At 42.7% G+C, this 21,893-nt stretch overlaps 1 protein-coding gene across 7 annotated transcripts in view; it reads left to right on the plus strand.

The window, feature by feature from the left end:
- Window positions 1-21,893, plus strand: part of ENPP2 (ectonucleotide pyrophosphatase/phosphodiesterase 2) — an 88,890-nt gene that overhangs the window by 49,950 nt on the left and 17,047 nt on the right. For 5 of the 7 annotated variants that reach the window (XM_077351600.1, XM_077351604.1, XM_077351599.1 and 2 more), the window contains 9 exons: window positions 7,792-7,947; window positions 11,119-11,227; window positions 14,417-14,542; window positions 15,266-15,297; window positions 16,774-16,901; window positions 17,951-18,038; window positions 18,985-19,072; window positions 19,188-19,360; window positions 20,230-20,278. In XM_077351600.1, coding sequence (XP_077207715.1) covers window positions 7,792-7,947; window positions 11,119-11,227; window positions 14,417-14,542; window positions 15,266-15,297; window positions 16,774-16,901; window positions 17,951-18,038; window positions 18,985-19,072; window positions 19,188-19,360; window positions 20,230-20,278 — 949 coding nt within the window. The remainder of the gene's footprint in view (window positions 1-7,791; window positions 7,948-11,118; window positions 11,228-14,416; window positions 14,543-15,265; window positions 15,298-16,773; window positions 16,902-17,950; window positions 18,039-18,984; window positions 19,073-19,187; window positions 19,361-20,229; window positions 20,279-21,893) is intronic. The other 2 variants (XM_077351602.1, XM_077351605.1) reach the window with 1 other exon arrangement.

Consider the following 21,893-nt stretch of genomic DNA (forward strand, 5'->3'; position numbering starts at 1 on the left):
GTCCTGTAATCAAGAGAGACTTTAAAACGTGTTGAAACTGTTAGGTAATTAAGTAGATTATTAACTAGGCAACATGACTTCAGGACAGAAATTACTAGATTTAAGAAGGACAGATATGATGGCTTCAGCTAATTGTGTAGGCTCATGGGAATTGTAGTCCATGGACATCTGGAGGACCACAGGTTGACTACCCCTGGTCTAAAATACGAGCGGTGAGGAGGAAAGGTGGCAGAAACTGGACTCTTGCTTTTTTCTTCTGCTACAGACCAACATGGGTACCCTTCTGGATTTATCTACACGCTCACCTGGGGCCCTTCCCCATGTCACCCCCTCCAGACCTATCATTGGCCATTTGGGGGGTGGGTCAACATGACCGTATATGGTCATATCACCCGATAAATGTTTAGCAATTAAAAAAATATATTAAAAATTAATTAACTCCCATGCATTTGAGAACCCCTTCCAGGGCCATCAAGAAACCTCAGGGTTTCATAAAACCTTGACTTTAGAGAGCTTGGTTAAATAAATACCTTGCAATGAAGCACAGATGCATCTCTTGTTCAGTTCTCACTACACAATTCCAGTGTCCCTCAGTGATGCCCTTTGAAGCCCTTGTCTGGCAATGAGTCTAGCAGCAAATTCCAGGCTTCCTAGTATATCACTTATCACCTGTCCGTCACTCCTGATGTGAAGTAGGGCTGCCAGCTAGCCGGTAACATTTGGTGGCAGTCTGGGGAAGGCAGGACAGGGGAGGCACTGAGGGAGCGAATGGGAAATGATATCCTTGTGTTATTACGACATTCTAGTAGGGTGAATCCTAGAGCATCATGTTGACACAATGGCGTCACTTTTGAGTTTACCTTGGAAGTAATGTCCCACCGTCAGAAGTGATTTTCAGTACATCCCTCCTCACACTGCTTTGTCTTCATGGCAAAACCTTTTTTTTAAATTCAGGAGTTTCAAAAGCAGTGGTTGATAGCATCATGCCTCAGAGTCAAAGGATAATATATGATTTCCTCAAATGCATGTTCAGTAACAAAGCCCCTGTAAGATAGGCCACCGTTACAATATATTGGGAACAATGGATTCACAGCTGAGGTGAAATTTGAACCTGGTGTTGTGTACATGAGGTGGATGGAAAAGCTAGCTACTTTTTTATTGAGTACAACCAAGGTTCTATGAGTAAATCATTTTACAGCACAATCCACAGGGAATATCAGTATTAAAGTATGACCATTCCCTCTATGCTTCCCTTTACAGAGGTGGCCAAACTGCGGCTTGTCCCCGGCCCAAAGGAAGCGCGCCTAGCCTCGACCAGGGCCAGGGCTTTTTCAGTCCTGGCCCCTACCTGGTGGAATGAGCTCCCGGGTGATCTGCGGGCCCTGCGGGATTTGTCAGCTTTCCTCAGGGCCTGTAAAACGGAGCTCTTCCGCCAGGTCTATGGTTGAGGCTGGGGTCAGCGAATCAGGGACATCGCTCCCCCCCTAGGAGTTGGAGTGTACGCTACTCCCCTATCCTTTCCTCTTCACCTCTTTGATAATTGGGGGAGGGATGGGATTTTTAGCCGTCATGTTAGTAGATTGATGTTTTAATGGGAATTTTAATGGGGTTAGTTGTTGTGACCCGCCTCGAGCCTATCGGGAGAGGCGGGAAATAAATCTAATAATAATAATAATAATAATAATAATAATAATAATAATAATAATAGCCGTGGACTATGATTCCCATGAGCCCCGGTCAGCATGTGTTAGCAGGGGTTCATGGGAATTGTAGTCCATGGACATCTGGAGAGACACAGTTTGGCCACCCTGGGAATACAGGGAAATGCCTCTTAGAGCTCTTCAAAGCATTTCCATTCATTTTGAACAACAATCTTTACTATAACATCAAATCTTCATATTGCTTTACATTTCTGGCAAATATCTTCCCCTAGCAGCTATTTTTACTGCAGGACAGTTGAAAGTTCTGTCAGAATTGTGTATCCCTGTTTTTGATTTTTAGGCTTCTGTTGCAATAAGCTACTGAAGATGCACCCAGCTTGCAAACTGTGGACAAGTGAACTAATTTCTGAATAATTCTGAGTCATGTAACTATATCTGTGAGTTCATGAAAATCTTATGCACGAGCCAGGATGAACTCTCAGTGGGAAGGTTTAAACTGATTTTCAGATTTAATCTTAAATCTTTTAAGCTTTAAATTGGGAAGGTTTAAACTGGGCATTCACTGCTGGGCGTTCATGGCTTCTGGGAGGCTCCTGCAGGGTTGGGAAGATATTTGACTGCAACTAAAGTTCTTCCCCATAGACTGACACCTCACAAATTGTTTCCCTTCTGCATGATAAGGTCACTTAAAGGTTATATAGGGTTGCCAAACTCCAGATAGAGCCTGGAGTTTTCTCAGAGTTACAACTATCTCCAGACGAGATCAATTCCACCAGGGAAAGTGGCTGCTTTGGTGGGTGGATATGCCATTATTTGTATTTATTTATACATAAAAAGTGACAATGGGACAGCATAATCGCCACAGCCAAACGACTGGCTCTGATGATAGCCATTATTTATTTGTGTTTAGATGTTTCTCAAAAAGACTCATAGAGGATTACAATGTAAATAAAATAAAAGAAATGTGAATGGGCCAAAGCTGAGATTTAAAGATTGTGTTGCAGTGAAAAGTTTGATGAAAATGTCATTATAGGGCAGTGGTAGAAAAGACAAACTCTGTGCTGTGGAATATTAAGGGGCAGTGAGTCACTTTTTCAATGTCGCACCAACACCAGGTCATCACCTCTGGCATGACTCAGAAATGATGTAATTACACTGGGGTGATGCTCTAGCATTCTTCCCCAAGTGTTGGGTTTAACCATAAAGCTTTAGGCAAATCCTAGAATATGCTGAATAGGATGGTGTCACTAACAAGTCACACCAGAAATGATGTAACAGAATCAACAGTGGTCCTGGAGACCTGGTCTTCCTATTCTGCGCATCTTTTGAAGGGTACGTGCAAAGTGGTGATTTTAATTTTTAAAACCCTAAACTATGTCTGTGGGGTAAGAATATTTTGGGGAGCATCTGTTCCAAACCACACTTGATGCCATCTCATCTGCCAATGAGGCCCTGATGCAAAATACCTTTGAAGATTGATGCCAGGCTGGCGTCTATCACAAACACGGCCAAGCTATAAATTTTCTTCTCTTAGAGGCCTAAGTAGCTTTATCATGCATAGGGGTTTTATGTGTGTGTATATATCTAGAAATGTTTCTTTCCCCCCAGGCCTGCTAGTACTGGCCTGTTATGGTTTTTAAAACAGTGGTTTTAAAATGCAAGTTATGGAAACTTTTGGCTTTTTTACGAATATTCAGCACTGATTAAAAAGTCAATCTCTTGTAAACCACTTTGATTTTTTTGTAATTAAAGCGGTCTGGGTGTTTAGTAATAAATAAGGAGGTTCGGGGAAATTGCCAGGAGAACACACACAAAAGGAAGGTCAAGAATGGTGGCTGAGCCCCTGGGAAGGGCAATATAGAAACCCAGTAAATAAATGAATGAATGAATGAATGAATGAATGAATGAATGAATGAATACGTAATGGCACATGACCCCAAAGCATGTGACTCAAGGGGGTTACCGTTTGTTTATTTAATTTTATTACATTTTTATACCATCCTCCCTTGCTGCTCAGGGCAGTTTACAAGAAGAATTCACAGATCACAATCCTTTATGAAATTGGTGCAGTACAAAAAAATTGTTATCAATTATGAACTCGTAACATTATGAACATTACAACATTGTAAACTACATACCTGTATGTGCAACTGTTGCTTGATGGGGAGGCTGGACCAGGGGTTGCCTTGTGTTGGTGTAACTGGTGGTAGGGAGGGGCTTTCTGGGGGGGGGTAGTCGATGGTATTGTTTCATTGGCCTCAACCAAAAGCTTGGTAGAAGAGCTCTATTTTGCACACCCTGTGAAACTGTGCTAGCTCCGTCAGGGCCCTGATCTCTTTGGGGAGTTCATTCCACCAACTGGGAGTCAGGGCAGAGAAAGCACTGGCCCTGTTTGAGATTAGATTAGATTCCTTGGGTCCAGGGATCACCAGTTTGTTGGAATTTGTAGAGCATAGTGCTCTCTGTAGGATGTAGGCAGAGAGGCAGTCCCTCAGGTACACAGGGCCCAGCCCACGTATGGCCTTGAAGGTGATTACCAAGACCTTAAGCCTGATCCAGAATTCAATCGGTAGCTGGTGCAGTTGTTGGCCAAATGTGAAAATTCCAGAGCATTCCTGTGAGGACCCTGGCTGCTGTGTTCTGTACCAGTTTACTTACTATAACTACTGTTTATAAGTTTCTCCTTTTGCTTTATATTTCATATTTATTTTGTTGCAGTATTATTGTTGCTATGACAACGATGATGATGTAATGTCTATGGTTCCCTATGTTTCTGGAATACGAACCACCTTTGCCCAGTGTGTTTATCAACACTGCAATCATGACTGACTCCAGCTAACTTCCTGTATATTTCTACGTGGTCCTAAGAGCCAAGCTCCATAAACAAATTCTCTTTCTGAAATGCTAAACCGGAGTATTATTTGTTTTATTTCATCATCTGAAAGAATAATATAAGATACGAAACCAAGATGATACAGCGGGTACACAGACCGACTGAACAATCCAACTAAATACTAAAATCTAAATTTCCAATCTGCTCAATCACAGCTGGGGACAGTTCAAAAAGCTCCCACATTCCTGTGACAGATGAACGGTCGCATTTGGGTCCCTCTATTTTGCTCTGTTTAAACAACAGGTCTGTGCATCTGCCAAAGCCTGTTCATACTCCATTAGCTGTCTTCCATGCTTTGCATGACAAATCAAATCCTTCAGGTCTCTTGTGGGTATTTATCAGGTTATGGATATCGAGTGGAACGGATGGTATCCATATTTGTGACCATTCATTCCTTCGGTCGGAAATTTTGTGCTTGCAGGTTTTGCGAAGATCTTTGATTGATTGATTGATTGCATTTCTTACCCGCTACTCTCCATTGACTCAAGGTGGCTTACAGTAGGGGTAGTCAACTTGTGGTCCTCCAGATGTTCATGGACTACAATTCCCATGAGCCCCTGCCAGCAAGCTCATGGGAATTGTAGTCCATGAACATCTGGAGGACCACAGGTTGACTACCCCTGGCCTACAGTACATACAAAAGCCTTTAAAAAACCCCAAACCCTATAAAACCAATCATGAAACAAAACCAAGATTGACAGCATAACCCCTCCCCCTCCAACAGCCATCCACCTCGGGAGTTCGCTCGATGTTAATATGCATCCTGAGGATGGATCTTCACGTTGGGTGTCAGGACCTTTGTTGGGACAGACCTGTGTCCGCCATGTCTGGGGCAGCTCTCTGTTTTTGATGGTATTTCTATATTCAAAAGAAGAACATTTTGTCTTTGGAGATGTGGGGGAGCAATGTGACACTATGTAGGCAGCCAATAGGTCAAAGAGCGTTTGTAGACATGGGGGCTGTTGAGTCACACCAAAGCATCATATTCGGCAGTACTGTACACCAACCCCAAAGCTGAGCATCTGAGTCTCATGGCAGATGAACCCAAAGTTGTACCAACATACCTTTTGGAGGATGTTATTTTGCATGCAGATTTGGGCTGCTACAATGGTAAGAAGGTGTTTGTAGCTCAAGGTCATGTCCAGAGTGATGCCAAACTACTTAGGCATATGGTTGTGTGTGCAAGTCGGGTACCACTACGGTAGATGTTCAGTTCATGGTTGGCATGATCGTTATTGAGATGGTCCTCATGGGGTCACCATGAAATTATTGTGACTTGGCGGCACATAATGATAATTATTATGGGGGCTGGTGTAGGCTCCGTGTGGCTTGCAGTTGATATGCGTGGTAAACAAATGTGACCAATACTTGAAAAACCCTAAGTTTTGGGAGCACCCTTCAACCAAGCGCCTGCTTTTTTTCCATCCGTGTCCAGCCCCACTCTAGGAGGCTACCCTTGAAAAGGTAGACTTCTGGCTGAGCACTTCTGTGATGTCACGACGTTTCTACAAATCAAGATGTCGAAAGCATCCTTCCTTCCTTACTTTAACCGTTCTTGTTCATTCCAAGTGGAGCTGAAGTTTGGCTGGTTAATAAAGACTTGGCTTTCTCCCTAGCGCTAACTTCCTTTTGAAAGAGAAGCTATAACTTTGCGAATGTTCTGTACGAAATGAGCCGTCTACTGTACGAGCTGTGAGTCGGACCACAGAGCCATGCGCTTCAGGACTCTTCCTGCCTCTCCTCTAACACCCTGCCCTTGGGATGGCGATTCTGATTATTAGAACTACTTGGTGGGACACTTCCAGCTGTGGCTGTGCTTCTTTTGGAAAGAGTGAGTAAACCGCGACAGTCCTTTCCCCCCTCTCCTCGCTCGCCTGCTGCTCCGCTCATCAAGACTGCACGAGGCTTGAACTCTTCTCCCTCTCCCCCCTTCTTCCTTTGAAAAGAAAACTCTGAAACTGCTTTCTGGAGAAAGACAAATGGGACCGGATTAGCATCTCTCTTCCAGCTGCTTGCCTAGGAAGCAATGAAACAGCATGGCAGATGGTTACGCTATTTTTCCTTCCAAGAACGCAGCAGCCCCGCGACTGAGCAACAAAGACTGAGAATGGCTAGGCGGAGAGAAACAAATGGCGTTATAAATCACCATGGAGTCTCGGCCCCCCCCCTTAACTGTGCTTCCTTTTCTTCTGAATTGTGCTACGCTATCTCCCTGTCATGCACCAGCTTGCTCTCTTCTGAGAACGATGCTAAAAAGGGGCCAAGCGCTCTCGCTGGAATAGTCCCGTCGGAGTTGCATGCACCTTGGCTGCTTTTTAGATCAGTTCAAAATACGACCCGACCCCTCGTGCTATGCTTGGCTGCGCGGCTCTTCCTCAAAAATGGTTTTCCCAACTCTTGGTCAAACAGACAATCCCAGCGTTTGGAGGCCACGGTGACTTTGTGCGTTCAAAGTAATTGCAGATGTTCGTAGCAACAGGCAATGAAGGCTGAAGTCCATGGTGGGATTCCTTCTCCTTTGGAAATGTGTTTTGCATTAAAGACCGAAATGAGAATGGGGTAGTCTGACTTCCGCCAACACTGCTGGATGGAAACACCGGGTCCCATCTGAGCTTTTTAGTATTACTCTTCTTGTTATTGTTGTGGTTGGGTCATTACTCTAGTCCACCTCTTGCTACACGGGACTAGCATGGAGCTAGTGACCTGACAATGAAATGTCTAGCAGCTTCTCGACCTCGTGAAAGTATTTGCAGTGAACACATTGGGATTGGGAGCCATCAGCTTTTATGTCTGAAGTCCTATTCATAATTAATTTTATCCCATGGTCCCCTTCCCAATGAGAAGAACGACCTGCTGGATAGAGGAAAGAGCCCTTCCGGAAGTAGAAGGAGCCTTCCTCCTTCCACTGGAAGGTTCCTCACCGAACGGAAGAAAAACATTGGATCCAACTGCACTGTTTGTGGAATGTCCCTCTAAGAACAACTGGAAAGCCAAATTTAATGCTTTTTAGTTGGAAATTGATCGCATCGTCTTGAGGGTGTTTTTCATAGGCTCCCTAGTATTATTCTTACAAATATCTTCTTCTTTACTGTCAATCTTCACTGTAAACAGCCCTTTGAAAACACCTTCTCGCCTCTGGAGTTAACCAAGCCTTGGTTTACAGATTCCTAGATCTGTTGACCTATTTGGCTGAATCAAGCCTTTTCTGAGTCTAGGCATCTCTCTCCGCCAGTACAGGAGAGTAATTATGGCTCCCCTCTTACTGCTCCGTCTAAAAGACCTAAGAGAAAGATCACTCCCAAGAGGAGACAGAAAAGACGTGTTGATCCTTCAAAGAAAAGGAGAAAACCACAAAGACCGGAACAATACTCTGCGGAATCCCGTCGGAACAAAGTAAGTTTCCATAATTGTCACATTTGAAGCATTTTTTTTTCAATTTTGAAGAAGAGAATCCCAAAGTGGAGCTTCTAATGTAATCATTGTGCAAATTACATCCATAGACGGCTACAAGTTAAGCAATTAGGACAACCTGGATTCTTTCTTGAGAGTTGTGCTACCTCTGTATTCCTGTATTCCATTGAATGCTACTGCAAAAGTCCATCTCATGTTCTTCATCCACAGGTGGAAAAATTCTTGATGGGCCTTCAAAATCTTGACACGGTTTATATATTTTCGTAAAGTCAAAATGCAATCTATGGAATCAGGCATTTCCCCCAATGTGGATTATACTTCTTTGTAATATCTAGAAGTGTCTGAAAAATCACAGAGTCATTTACTTACTAAGAACATTCTTGTGCTGTGTCATAAACTTCCTTCTGGAACGTTAAGTTCAGAGCCGTTTTTGCAAATGCTGGTCTGTAAGTCCTTGATTGCATGGCCAACTCGTTTATAATAAGGTCAGCAGCTGTTTTGGAAAACTAAAGTCTTCCCTGAGAAAGTCTTAAGGCACTGAAAACCAGCGAGTAATATTATGAATGGTTTACACCAGGAAACTGTTTATTCAAGCAGTTTCATGCCACAGATTTTGTAGGCTGCTGTGTAAGAATGTAGTTTTTGGAGCATAGCACATATCCATAAGATGTCTTCATTCAAGCATGAGGATTGATATAAGCTTAAGAACTGGCAGGAAAAGGGATGGATAGAATAATTTAAATGAAAGTGTTAAAGCCTGGCCGAGATTGCCCAGCTGTGGCCTTTCAGACTTCTGTGTTTCTGTGTGTTTTCTTTCCCAGAGTATCAGAAATGTATACTAGTGAATTTGGATGTATGATGTAACTGAATATGACTTTTGATTGCAGAAAATACAGCGCTCCCCTCCCCGCACCCACCCACTGTGAATCTATTACTTCTACACAAACACACACAAAAAATCAAATAAGCAAAACAACCCCAAATTGCTCATTTGAAATTCATGAGTACTCCCTGTTCAGGCTTTAAGTTTCAGTCTTGTGCATTGAAAGTTGGTGGGAAAGGGATAGTTTCTACATTACAGTTTACTCCTAGGTAGGCAAATACTATGACTAGTAGGAAGCAGTTGCCCAGTGAATTACTTTCATTCCTAAATAGGTGACATTTCATGCTTATTGGAAATCGGAAAACAAAGAGTGGGTATTTCAGAGGCCCCCACTCCTTTCAGGATTGGTAGATACCAGGAAATAGTTAGTTCAAGTTCAGTGTCATAGCTTAAGTTGCTCACATCTGTCTTGTGTTCTATTAAAGTAGGGCCGTCAGCAATTTCTTATTTGGTTTGGTTTGAGGAATTATTAAGCGGGCTAATGGTCTTCCTTATCACCACCTTATTTAAGTTTCAGAAGTCTCGTTTAGTACAACTCTTTAATGCTCTTCTCCAAAACAGTTTCTTCATTCTAACATATGAACTGATTTGGGTTTCCATAGGTTCGCCTTCATATTGTGAGATCAGCTAGTGAACACTGCTGTGAATCTGAATTATTATTTCAAGCTTGTTTACGCTGAATTTGGCTATGCTCAGAGGATGAGCACGGAAGCTAGATTAGATAAGGTAGATTAGATATCCTATTCACTAGAGACACTTGTTCCTCATTTACCTTGCTGTCCCCTTTTTAATTGATAAGGTAAGGTTAACTGAACTGTCTAAGTCAGGAGTAGTCAAACTGCGGCCCTCCAGATGTCCATGGACTACAATTCCCAGGAGCCCCTGCCAGCATTCGCTGGCAGGGGCTCCTGGGAATTGTAGTCCATGGACATCTGGAGGGCCGCAGTTTGACTACCCCTGGTCTAAGTTAACTGAACTAATTGCTGGATTAGAACAGACACTAGCCTAAGACAGGGGTGTCTACATAAACAGAAGATCTTTGGGAACAGGAGCTGCATAGATACTTTTGCATGTTGCTTTTCAGAAAGAGCAAGATATTTCTGCTGTGCTACTATTGTGATAGGGGTGTCATTAGACAGTGGGGAGCTAGGGGATCAGGGCCTAGTCTGCACACACAGGATAATGCACTTTCAATGAGCTTTGGCAGCTGGATTTTCCTGTGCAGAACAGGAAAATCTACTTCGAAAGTGCATTGAAAGTGCATTATCTATTGTGTGCAGACTCGGTCCAGGTCAGGGCTGCAGCACTCTGAAAGGAAAGTTATCTCCATTTTTCACCCCATGCAGCAAGCTTACATTTTCATGCCAGGAAGCAACGTGGCTCAGGGGTAGAGCATCTGCCTTGTATGCCGAAGATCCCAGGTTCAATCCCAGGCATCCGTAGTTACCAAGACCAGGTAGAAGGGGGTGAGAAAGACCTCTCCCTGGCACCCCTAAGATCAGCTGCCAATCAGAACAGAGAATGATGCCTTTGATAGGCTAATGATCTTACTATAAGCTTCATGTATTCATGTTTAAAGTTGGATTAGGACTGCTTAGCCATAAAGCTTGCTGGGTCACCTTGGACCAGTCATCTTTTGGCTACCCTACCTCATAGAGTTTTGGGAAGTTGCTATGAGGCTAAAATTTGATGGAACAGTGAAATATCCTTGCTTACTCATTGAATTGGTTATCGGATGTCCTTTTGTTCAAGAACATGCCCTCTTTTTTTTTTGTGTGTGTGTCTGTCCTCTTTAGGGCTCTTTAAAAAAAGCTGATGAAAATGTCCTTTTTGGGAGGATGGGGCACTACGGAAATTCCTAGTTAGTAGCACAATAAAATCAGAGTCCAGTAGCAACTTTAAAACCAACAAAGATTTATTCAAGGCATGAGATGGCTACTCATTAGTAGCAGTTATCACAGCTTAAATAATAGGGGTATTTGAAATGTTTGAAGTAGTCATTCTGGAAATGCATCCTCTTTTTTGCTTCTCAAATTATGGCAACCCTATAATTGCAGGAAACGTTCGGTTCAAATGTTATCTGTTTCCATTGTGGTAGAAAAACGACTGGTGCACATTGTTCCACCCAACAGGGAGGACGAATGGGGGAAGGGACTAAGTACCTTCAATCCCTCTCGATGCTATTCCCCTTCAGATCTCCAGTTAGCTGTAAGATGTGGAAACTGCACAGATGGCTAATTTTCATTGTGTTAAAATATGTGCCTCCATAGATGTCAAATCCACTAAGAGACATTGACAAGATTCTGGGCCAGTTAATGGATGGACTGAAGCAGCTGAACCTACATCGATGCGTCAACATTATCTTCGTGGGTGACCACGGTAATTAAAAAACACAACAATAACCCTTTAGTTAACAACATGTTGAGATTTTGGCTACAGTGCTCACTTCAGCGGCTCATAGACTAAAAACGGGAAGAAATAAGAAGAACAGTTGGGGGTCAAAGTCTGAGTCCAATGGCACTTTTAACACCAACATAGTTTAATTTGGGGTATAAGTTTTAATTTTGGCTTTTGTGCGCCTGCACACGTATCCAGTTTGTTTTTTAATGTTCCAGTCCAGGAAAATAAAAACACGCTCATGAGGCTGTAAGAGCCAGCTTGGTGTAATGGTTACGAACAGTGGCCTCTAATCTGGAAACTCAGGTTGATTCCCTACTCTTCCTCCACGTGCAGCCAGCTGGGTGACCTTGTGTTAATCACAGTTCTCTCAGAGCTTTCTCAGCCCCACCTACCTCTCAGGGGGTCGGTTGTGGGGACAGGAAGGAAATGTGATCGAAAGCCACTTTGAGACTCCTTCAGGTAGTAAAAAGTGGAGTCCAAAAAACCAACTTCTCTTCTCTTCTCTTCTCTTCTCTTCTCTTCTCTTCTCTTCTCTTCTCTTCTCTTCTCTTCTCTTCTCTTCTCTTCTCTTCTCTTCTCTTCTCTTCTCTTCTCTTCTCTTCTCTTCTCTTCTCTTCTCTTCCCTTCCCTTCCCTTCCCTTCCCTTCCCTTCCCTTCCCCTCCCCTCCCCTCCCCTCCCCTCCCCTCCCCTCCCCTCTCTTCTCTTCTCAACTATATGAGAGTGTGATTTATCTGGGTTTGCAGTGGATTCCAGTGCAATTCTTCACTTCCTGAACAACACTTTATTGAAGAACAACAACATTTTATTGAAGAACAACACTAAGGACCAAATGGCACGTCTTTTGACCACGAGGCTGGTCAGGATTTCTCATACTGAACCGCCTTTCCTTGAGCCACCCAGAACCTGCAGGACACTTCCTTACCCAAGTGCTCTAGGACCTGATGCAGACAGGAACCACAGTCCTTGGGAGACAATGGCACATCAGCCTTCCTGCTGCGTCTGTTTCTCAAGATGAAGTGGACCCACTGGGCACATTTTCTTCTACTGCAGGGCTTTGTGGGGAGCAAATAATGCATCCTAGTGCTGCTTTAGCTCAAGAAAATGGCATTTTTTTGGGGGGAGGGGTGAATCTGGAGCCTCTCCCTCCTGTTCTACAGTCCCAATTTGGACTGAGCCCTGTGGTGCTTATGCAAATCAGTTCTCTGCAGTTGATGTGTGGCTGTAGGGAAAGCCAGTTGAGAAAAAGAACCCCAATCTGCCTCGTGGTCTAATGTAGTATTGTGTAGTTTCACCCCAAGGTGTAAAAATGTCTCTGGAAGGAGTAGAAGGGCAGGGAGGAAGAAGATGAGATAACAAATGTGCTTGCTTGACAGCTTTGTATTATTTGTCTAAGTATTTAAGCCTTTTAGGTCTTTAAAGCTCACTCTGGCTTTAATGATGGAGACCACAATTGGGCTGAGAGGTCAAAACAACTTGCTGATAAGTGCACTTTAGTCTATTCTTAACCTTCTCCCACCCAAAGAAAGAGGCAATCTCTGTGTTCACAATATGGAAGACTTTATAGTTCTTACCAGCCATCATGAAATATGAGACTCCACAGCTGCATTCAGATGTCATGGGACACCGCAAGCATATTCTGATGTTTTAATCCAGGTTTGCTAAGAAATTGTGGCGTATTGGTGGGCATGGAAGGATTTTAAATAAAGGGTTCTACCTGGCTTATTAACTGTGGTTTTTACAAAATGTACTTGGTCATAATGTTTGGAGACAGAATCCTATTTGGTTCCTTCTTAGCTGCCTGACTATAGAGATGGAAGGGGAGATGGAAGGGGAGAGAGCTCTAACAGAACTGCTCTGTGAAAATAGGTCTAACACAGCCTTTCTCAAATTTTTTACCCCCGTGAAAGCTCTGAAACATCCTTCAGGCTTCAAGAAACCCCAGAAGTAGTTTGATCGTGCAGAATATAATGGAGAAGCAAAGCTGTGTACACATCCACCTGAGCCCTTCCCCTTCCCAACGCCTCCAGGCCCATCATTGGCCATTTTGGGAGGATGGGGTGATAAATGTTTAACAAATTTAACAAATATATATATTAACTCCCATCCATTCAGGAAACTCTTCTAGAGCTATTAAGAACCCTCGGAGTTTTATGAGACTGTGGTTGAGAAAGCCTAGTCTAAGAGGACTGTGACCGGCCCAAGGTCACTCAGCTGGCTGCATGTAGAGGAGCAGGGAATCAATCTTGGCTGTCCAGATTAGAGGCCATCACTCTAAACTACTGCACCAAGCACAGGCCAATAGAAAAAAGCATGCATTGTTAGCAGAAGCAACCTATTTGTGGTGTCTTTGTTCTCTCTCCCCATGTTCCCTCTTCTCTCTGCTATTGATGATGCAACAAACAAGCTAAAGGGGAGAGATATAAAATAAAACATATAATGAAGAGACAAGACTCACTAGAAAGGACAAGAAGGTTACAAAAAGTTGAAGGCAATAGAACTAATGTGAGATGGACTAACTCAGGGGTGGCTGAACTGTGGCTCTCCAGAAGACCATGGACTAAATGGGAATTGTTGTCCGTGGACATCTGGAGAGCCACAGTTTGGCCACCTCTGGACTAACTCAACAAAGGAAGTCAAGTCCCTCAGTTTGCAAGACCTGAGCAAGGCTATTAATGATGGGATGTTTTGGACGCCATTATTTCATTGGGTCATCATAAGCAAGAAGTGACAATGCAAGGGAGCTTGGGATAGCTTCTTGGAATTCTTCTTGAAAGTGGAAAAAGGTTTTACTAACAAATCGTTGCCGATGTATGTTTCCGCCACTCTAAGCTGTGCATATGCAGCAATCTGGTTTAAATGAGCCACTCTTTACCCCTGAACCCAGCCCATGTATGTTGATAGAACCCTCAGAGTCTTGCTTTGATCTTCTTGAAATTATAAATGGAGATGATGATAATTTTAGTCAAAAGAAATAAGGTAAAAAAAAAAGTACTTTTTCTGCAACCACTTACTTTAAACGTCTTTGGGAGGCTTTTGAACAGTCTTCATTATAACTTTGGCTTCTTTGAAGCTCTTTTGCTGCTAATCGAAAGTTTTGCTGCTAATCGAAAGTGTCTGCTTTGGAAAACCTCCTTTTGCTTCATTAGATCAAACATTTTTTGTTTCAGGGATGGAAGATGCCACCTGTGAAAGAACAGAGTACTTGAGCAATTTTCACGTTAATGTGGATGACATATTATTGATACCTGGAACTTTAGGGCGCATTCGGGCCAAAGCGAACAGTAATACCAGATGTAAGTCAGTTTTTGAAAACTTCACTATAGGAGGTGGCAGGTTACAGTGGATGAGCGATAGGGTTGTGAGTGTCCTGCATAGTGCAGGGGGTTGGACTAGATGACCATGAGGTCCCTTCCAACTCTATGATTTTATGATTCTATCACTGCCGAGAGCAATAGCGGGAGGAAGGTAGCTCCCCTTCCCTTTGAAATAGTGGCATAACACTTAGAGGTGTTTCTTCTTGCAGGGGGATTGGGGTACTAGAAGTGGTACTAGTAATCCTTCTTCTAAGGGACAGTGTGTGGTAAAGCAATTAATATGTCAGACCAGGACTGGTGAAGACCAGGGTTCAAATCCCTCCTCTTCGCCAACTTAAAGCCTGGAGACCTCCTGGAATTACAACAGACCTCCAGGCAACAGAGATCAGTACCTAGAGAAAATGGCTACTTTGGAAGGCAAATTCTATGACATTATACCCCCCCTCGAGTTCCTTCTCCTTCCTGAACCCCCCTTTCCCAGGCTGCACCCCCAAAATATCCAGGAAATCTCTGTCATAAAGCTCTTTGGGCCAGTTGCTTTCTCTCAACTCAATCTTCCGAATGGGGTTGTCGTAAGGATAAAATGTAGGAGAGGACAACTGGTGTATCACCCTGGGCTGCTTGATGGAAAGCTGGGACAAAAAAAGGTTTTAGATCTTCCTGTGAATGCCTTCTTTCTTCTCTTTCTTGTCTCTGAAACAGATGACCCAAAGGTTATTGTCTCCAATCTCACAGTAAGTACTTAAGTAGCACGCATGTCTGTTTAGAACACACATCTAATTATGGACTCTCTGATCACTGTTATGGGCTTATGGTATAAGTGGGATGGTCATTATTAGATCATATAAAGCCCTCTAAATAGGTGTCTTCATGAGTAAGGGAGAAGGTTTGTCATAATTTCCACTGTTTGTTGCTGGTGAAAGATTTTATAACTCTTCTGGACAACATCTGCCTGGATGCATGGACTCTTGATTCCTTCGTTTTGAAATGGAAAATGCTCTTACGAGTAAATATTTTGCCAGTGCTGTGTTTGAAAATTTGGCGGATCGCCTGCACTTTCAATTATACTCCCCCACAACCAGAAAGAAAAAAAACTTAACACAAGCCTGGACTTGAAATTTGACTCATCAGAAAAGGAACTTGAATCAGTGCGCACATCTTGGAGTAAGGTTCTTACTGATGCTTCATCCCTCCATCCCTTTAAGATTAATACTCTGCAGAAAGTCAAGATAGCAGTCAATAGTTGGATTCAATGGAATCAGTTGTCAAAGACTGCTGTAAAAAATGTCTTAGTGGTGGATCATTGGTCTGATAGAAGAATTAGAAACTCAGAGCTTGCGCACTCCTAGGAGTCAGTCCATGCTAGATGTAACACATCTGTTTCAAGGCTAAACTGTTTCAGGCTATAAAATGTTTGCATGCTCCCTCAGGTCCCTCTCCTATGGTGCTGTTTTTCCTTTGAAAATATTTGAAGCAACGTACAATAAAGTCGAAACCAAGGTAGCACTTATAAAACTGATGGATCGACAGGAAGTCTCTAGCTTGATCTTTCTCCTTAGATACTGGTTTGGAATGTGCAGGGAGGATGTTTTTTTAATTCTATGAAATAATATCCAGGCCCTCGCCTGAAGTCTTGGAGCGGTATAGCCTATTGATGATCATGTAGCGGTACATTGCTCTTACTAATTTATAATTTATTTGAAATATAGTGCTAGATTCACAGTGGTATGTCACACCTCCAAACAGTGGAAGAGAAACAAGACTCCTTTTTCTGGCCATCAGATTGTAACTGATTTATGGTATCCAACTAGGGATTTTAGGGCCACATACATCGAGAGGTGGTTTGCCATTGCCTGACTCTGTGTAGCAAACCTGGACACCCTTGGAGGTCTCTCATACAAGTACAAATCAGGGCTGACCCTGCTTAGCTTCGGAAATTGGGATAGCCTGGGTTATCCAGGTGAGGGCATCTAGATCTAGACTAGCTGCGGTATTTGGTGCCCACTTCATATATAATGTGATTTATGTGGCAGAGAGCAGGTGGGTGGGATCCCATTCTAACCCATTCTATTTCTCGCATAAGGATCTTTCATTTGTTTCATTCCTCCTCCCATCCCTTCCTCCTTAGTTTCTGCCACAGAAACGAGTAAGGACTCAGTCTGCCGATGCGCCACTAGGGCTCCTTCTAACTTCCTTTCCTCTTGTTTCAGTGCAAGAGACCAGATCAGCACTTTAAGCCCTACCTGAAACAACATCTTCCCAAGCGGTTGCATTATGCGAATAACCGAAGAATTGAAGATGTTCACTTGTTAGTGGACAGACGATGGCATGTGGCCAAGTAAGTAAGATTTAGTCCTCTCTTTTATGGCTTATCCTTTTGTTTTGTTTCTTTTTGACCAAAATTATGCTTGTAAACCTGTGAATGTTCTTAGATCTTTTGACCATGGTGGAGAAATCACCTGGGTTATCTCTACACACAGCCTTTATGGATTGTTGCCAGTGGGGTTCCTCCGTGTCTCCTTGTCATCCTGAAAGGAAAGGCAGCATTGAAGATAATGATTGGCAGGGGGGAGTCAAGAATATTGGGAGAGTAGAGTGCCTTTTCCTTTTCTGTTCTAATTTATTTAGGAAATGTATGTGCCAACTTTGTTTTCTACAGTAGAATAACAAACACTGAATAATGCAGTTTCAATCCATGGTCACTGCACTTTAATGATCTTTTGCAAACGGATTTAGCCATTTTACACCCTGAAATCCAGTTGCAAAGTGCATTGAAATTAAATTGAAAGTGCAATATTCAACGTATGTCAAAGTGCAATATTTTATTCCAAGCCCCACTTTTCTGCACAGACCATAATGAAGGGGTTGGGTGGTCCTATAAAAAGTGTTTCCAGCCCCGAGACCACTGTCTGGAACAGTCTTTCTCAACCAGGGTTTTGTGAAACCCTTGGGTTTCCTTGATGGGTGGGAGTTATTAATTTTTTTATCTTTTTTAAAAATTTGTTAAACATTGATTGAGTGATATGACCAATATATGGTCATGTTGAACTACCCCCCCCAAATGGCCAATGATGGGCCTGGAGGGGGTGGGAAGAGGAGGGGCCCTGGGTGGGCATGGACACAGCTGTGCTTCCCAACCATATTCTGCTTGATCCTGCCACTTCTGGAGTTTCTTGAAGCCTGAAGAATGTTTCAGGAGTTTCTCAAGGGTAAAAAAGTTGAGAAAGGCTGGTCTGGCGTGTCATCCCCCCACTCTGAATGCCATTGTTAGTGTAAGATTACAAAGAAACCTTCTTTCACTATTTCATTAGAATATTCTGCAGAAATCGTATCTAGCTGCATTTGAGCTCAATGCCCACTTTACAAAGAATCTACTTTTGCACTTAGGAGACCCGGAGACGTCTTTAAGAAAATAACCGGAAAGTGCCTTTTCCAAGGAGACCATGGATACGACAACAAAATTAATAGCATGCAGGTAGGGGCTGCTGAATATTTGGAAGTGGAGCGGTGGCAGTAGAAGGGAATCTAAAATGGGCAGTTAGCAGAAACAGAACTTTATATTGATGAATTGTATCTACATAAACTGCAATCCAGCATTTCCCTAGGATTGCCTTTAAAATAATCCTGTTCTAAAATGGCATGGAAAAACCAAAGAGAGAAGTATTTTAAGTGTTTGCTGTGCGTAATATTTTTACATGGAAAGAGCTTTGTGGGCGGTCACATGCAGGGATTCTGTATAATTCCTGTGCACAAACCTTTCCCCTTATATGCATAAAGTACCTTATTTGGATTTCAGCCTCTGTGTGAAAATATTGTTTCAGAGCTCGTAACGTTTCCGCCAACTTTATTCAGGGCTCAGTCACTGTTTTTATATTAAGGTGATGCGTCTTTTGCACTAAGAAGAGTTGGATTTTGCAATCTGCATATGCAGTGTATTTACCGACGTCTTCTGGTTGGGAGAAATGCATGTCAAATAATGCCTATTGGGACTGTTTCCGGTCAGGAAAAATGGTACAGGTGAAGGAGTGTAGACTGTTCTCTGCATGTGCCACAGTCATGATCTGAATGGTGGGAATTGAGACGAGCCAACAACTCATGTCTCAACGTTACATAGGAAACAGGATTGGGGCCCTGTTTCCAACCTGTGTCCTCCATAATGTATACAGAGGCCCTTAAAGGGATCATTTCTCTGTGTTCATAGATTTCTATCAGATGCCAACATACTTTAAAGCCTATCTTTGTACTCATAAGGGCTAGAATCTTGCTTTAAAAATTTCAAAACACTTGATTTTTAGGATATTGAATTCAGCACTAAATACACTGTGGGTTTTCCTGTGCTTGTTTAAAATTGTAGCAAATACACAGAAATAATCAATCCTAACTTTTTTAGTTTAATTTCTTTTCTTCATTTTGTCTTTTAGACTGTCTTTGTAGGCTATGGCCCTTCATTTAAATACAAGACAAAAGTTCCCCCATTTGAAAATATAGAACTGTACAATGTTATGTGTGGTAAGTAGCATCAATTTTAAATTAAATTCTGTGATCCCAGGTTACGTGGACCTAAATTTCTACTCCTGCTGAGAATCTGATTCTGTAATCACCTGTCTTTTTAATCCCTTGCCAGATCTTCTTGGATTAAAGCCAGCCCCTAACAATGGGACCCATGGAAGCTTAAACCATCTACTTCGGAGCAATACCTTTAAACCAGCCATGCCGGAAGAAATCGCCAGACCACTCTATCCTATAGCTACAACGCCTTCCTCTGACTATGACCTGGGATGTACGTGTGACGACAAGGTAATTCATGGCTGCCCATGTGACTATTTTTGAATGCCTCCACCAAACAACAAAACCAAACAAAAACAACCCTTGCAATACTTGATGGTACCAGCCACTGTCAAATGAGAAATCTGATAGATCTTTTGAATCACAGGTTCTGTACTCTAAATATTATCAAACATGCCTAATATTGCTGGGACTAGTTCTAATTCTTCTTGCAATGTGACAGACTCCATCTGCCTCCTTGGAACTGCATCTGGATTGAGACTGGGGCCGTTTTGGCTGCGCTTCTCTCCTGGGCCTATTCTGCACACAATAGATGATGCACTTTTAGTGCACTTTAGAAGTAGATTTTCCTGTTCCGCACAGGAAAATCCAGCTGCCAAAGCACATTGAAAGTGCATTATCCTATGTCTGTGGAATGGTTTCTTGTAAAGAGAGCAGAAGATAAATCCTGGAGAGTAGAGATTCACTTCTAGCTTAATGAAAAAGTCTTGCAAGTCCTGCTATACAACGTCACTGCCTGGTGTAAGGAGGCCAGAATGGAAACAAGAGATCTCCTAGCAGTCCCATTGCATGCACTGGTGCATGTGGGGAACATTGTCAGCATGGTTGTGCAAAGTGGACTTAACACCGCACAAAATAGCAGAGGGTCACTGCTGCGATGATAGCTCTTGGACAGAGAAATTTGGGCATCTCTCCTGATTCTTTATTGTGCTAGAAATGTAGCAAACCCTTGTACTGAGTGGTATAATAGCTTTCACAAATCATTGCCAGCAACAGTTTTCACGGGAGTAGCATTGATCTGCTAGATAGACAGCTGAAATGGGACAGGAGGGAATGGTTCGTTTAGTTCAGACCTGCCACAGTCTTTCTCTTTTCCATAGAATAAGTTGGATGAACTCAACAGGCGTCTTCATGTCAAAGGAACGGAAGGTAAGGCCACGGTGGCAAATTCCATACATGAAATCTTGATTTTCTCATGTTCAGCCAAATCTTCAGACTTCTTTTTCTAACATGAGATTTTGATTAAAAAACATTACATAACCAGGCTAGACTATACTGTCCCCAGGAGTATGTGCAGGTGTGTTCTTTCAATGAGATGCGAAGAACTCTTAATTTTTCTGGTTAACAATGAGGGAATTGAGGCAGAGAGTGTGTGAGATGCTCAAAGCTGTTCTGTGGGTTCTAATAGCTGAGGTTAAGTTTGAACCTCAAGTCATCCACAAAAGTTTGGCTTTAAATATTTAATATGGCATTTAATAAGAATCCACCAGTTGTTGGTTTTTACTCAATACTAGGATGGAATAAAAGGTATCCCCTGAGCAAGCACCAAGTCATGTCTGACCCTTGGGGTGACGCCCTCTAGCGTTTTCTTGGCAGACTTAATATAGGGTGGTTTGCCATTCCCTTCCCCAGTCATTACCATTTTACCCCCCAGCAAGCTGGGTACTCGTTTTACCAACCTTGGAAGGATGGAAGGCTGAGTCAACCTTGAGCCGGCTGCTGGGATCAAACTCCCAGCCTCATGGTCAGAGCTTCAGTCAGCATGTTGGCTGCCTTACCACCCTGCACCACAAGAGGCTCATTATAGGATGGTATAACACCCCCCCCCAAAAAAAACAACAACAACACCCTACTACTTTTTGGGTTCGGGTATAGTGAACCTAAAAAATACCAGTATTTCCCAATATTCCTGAATCCTAGTGTCAGCGTGTGATTTGGATTCAGGAGATATTTAGGAATGCCGATTTTTTTTACTTCATTATACCGTATGGAGATCATTATAGTAAATGGTCCCCATAGGGTATAATGAGGAATTAATTTGGAGGAATCTGGAGCTCTGGGTGGTGGTGGTTGTTTTTTTTTTTAGTAGAAGTACTAAATTAGCAGCATAGCTGCTGGTGGCTCTTCTCACCCCCCTCTCCAAGTTTGAAAAAGATTAGACCAGGTGATCCAATTCTATGGGCCCTCAAAGAAGACACCCCCATCCTCCATTGGTTTCAAACAATGGGGGGAAAGGGAACCTCATCCCTTTAAATGCCTTTTGCAAACTGTGAGTGGACTCCAAAGGCATTTAAAGAGTTTGCTGTCCCTCCAATCACCTTCTGTAAATAATGAGTTCACCAGGAAGGCATTTAAAGGGACTGCAATATCTTTAAATGCCCTTTAAAATCCAACATTTTGGATAGCCAAGATACAGCCCCAATCTGTATCTGGCTGAAAGACTAGCCAGAAAATGCCGGTAAGTTAATTCTGGTCTTTTTTTCCAGCTCAGATATACCGAATGCACTCCCCTACTCAATACTGCTGTGATACTGAATTTTGTTGATATTAATTGTCCCTGGTATTTCAGAACACTGCTACCATGTGCTGATCTAATGGCCTACTTTGTCGCGTATATGTTGATCGTATCCCCCCCTCCAGTTATTGATGTTCTGCTATCAAATCAGACTGTGATCTAGCAAAAATTAGAATTATACTATTGGCCTGGAGGAACTATTGCAATATATAGGAGTAGCCTTAGCACTGAATACTGTCTGTCAGGGGC

This window comes from Paroedura picta, chromosome 9, assembly GCF_049243985.1.
Source record: "Paroedura picta isolate Pp20150507F chromosome 9, Ppicta_v3.0, whole genome shotgun sequence".
NCBI lineage: Eukaryota > Metazoa > Chordata > Lepidosauria > Squamata > Gekkonidae > Paroedura > Paroedura picta.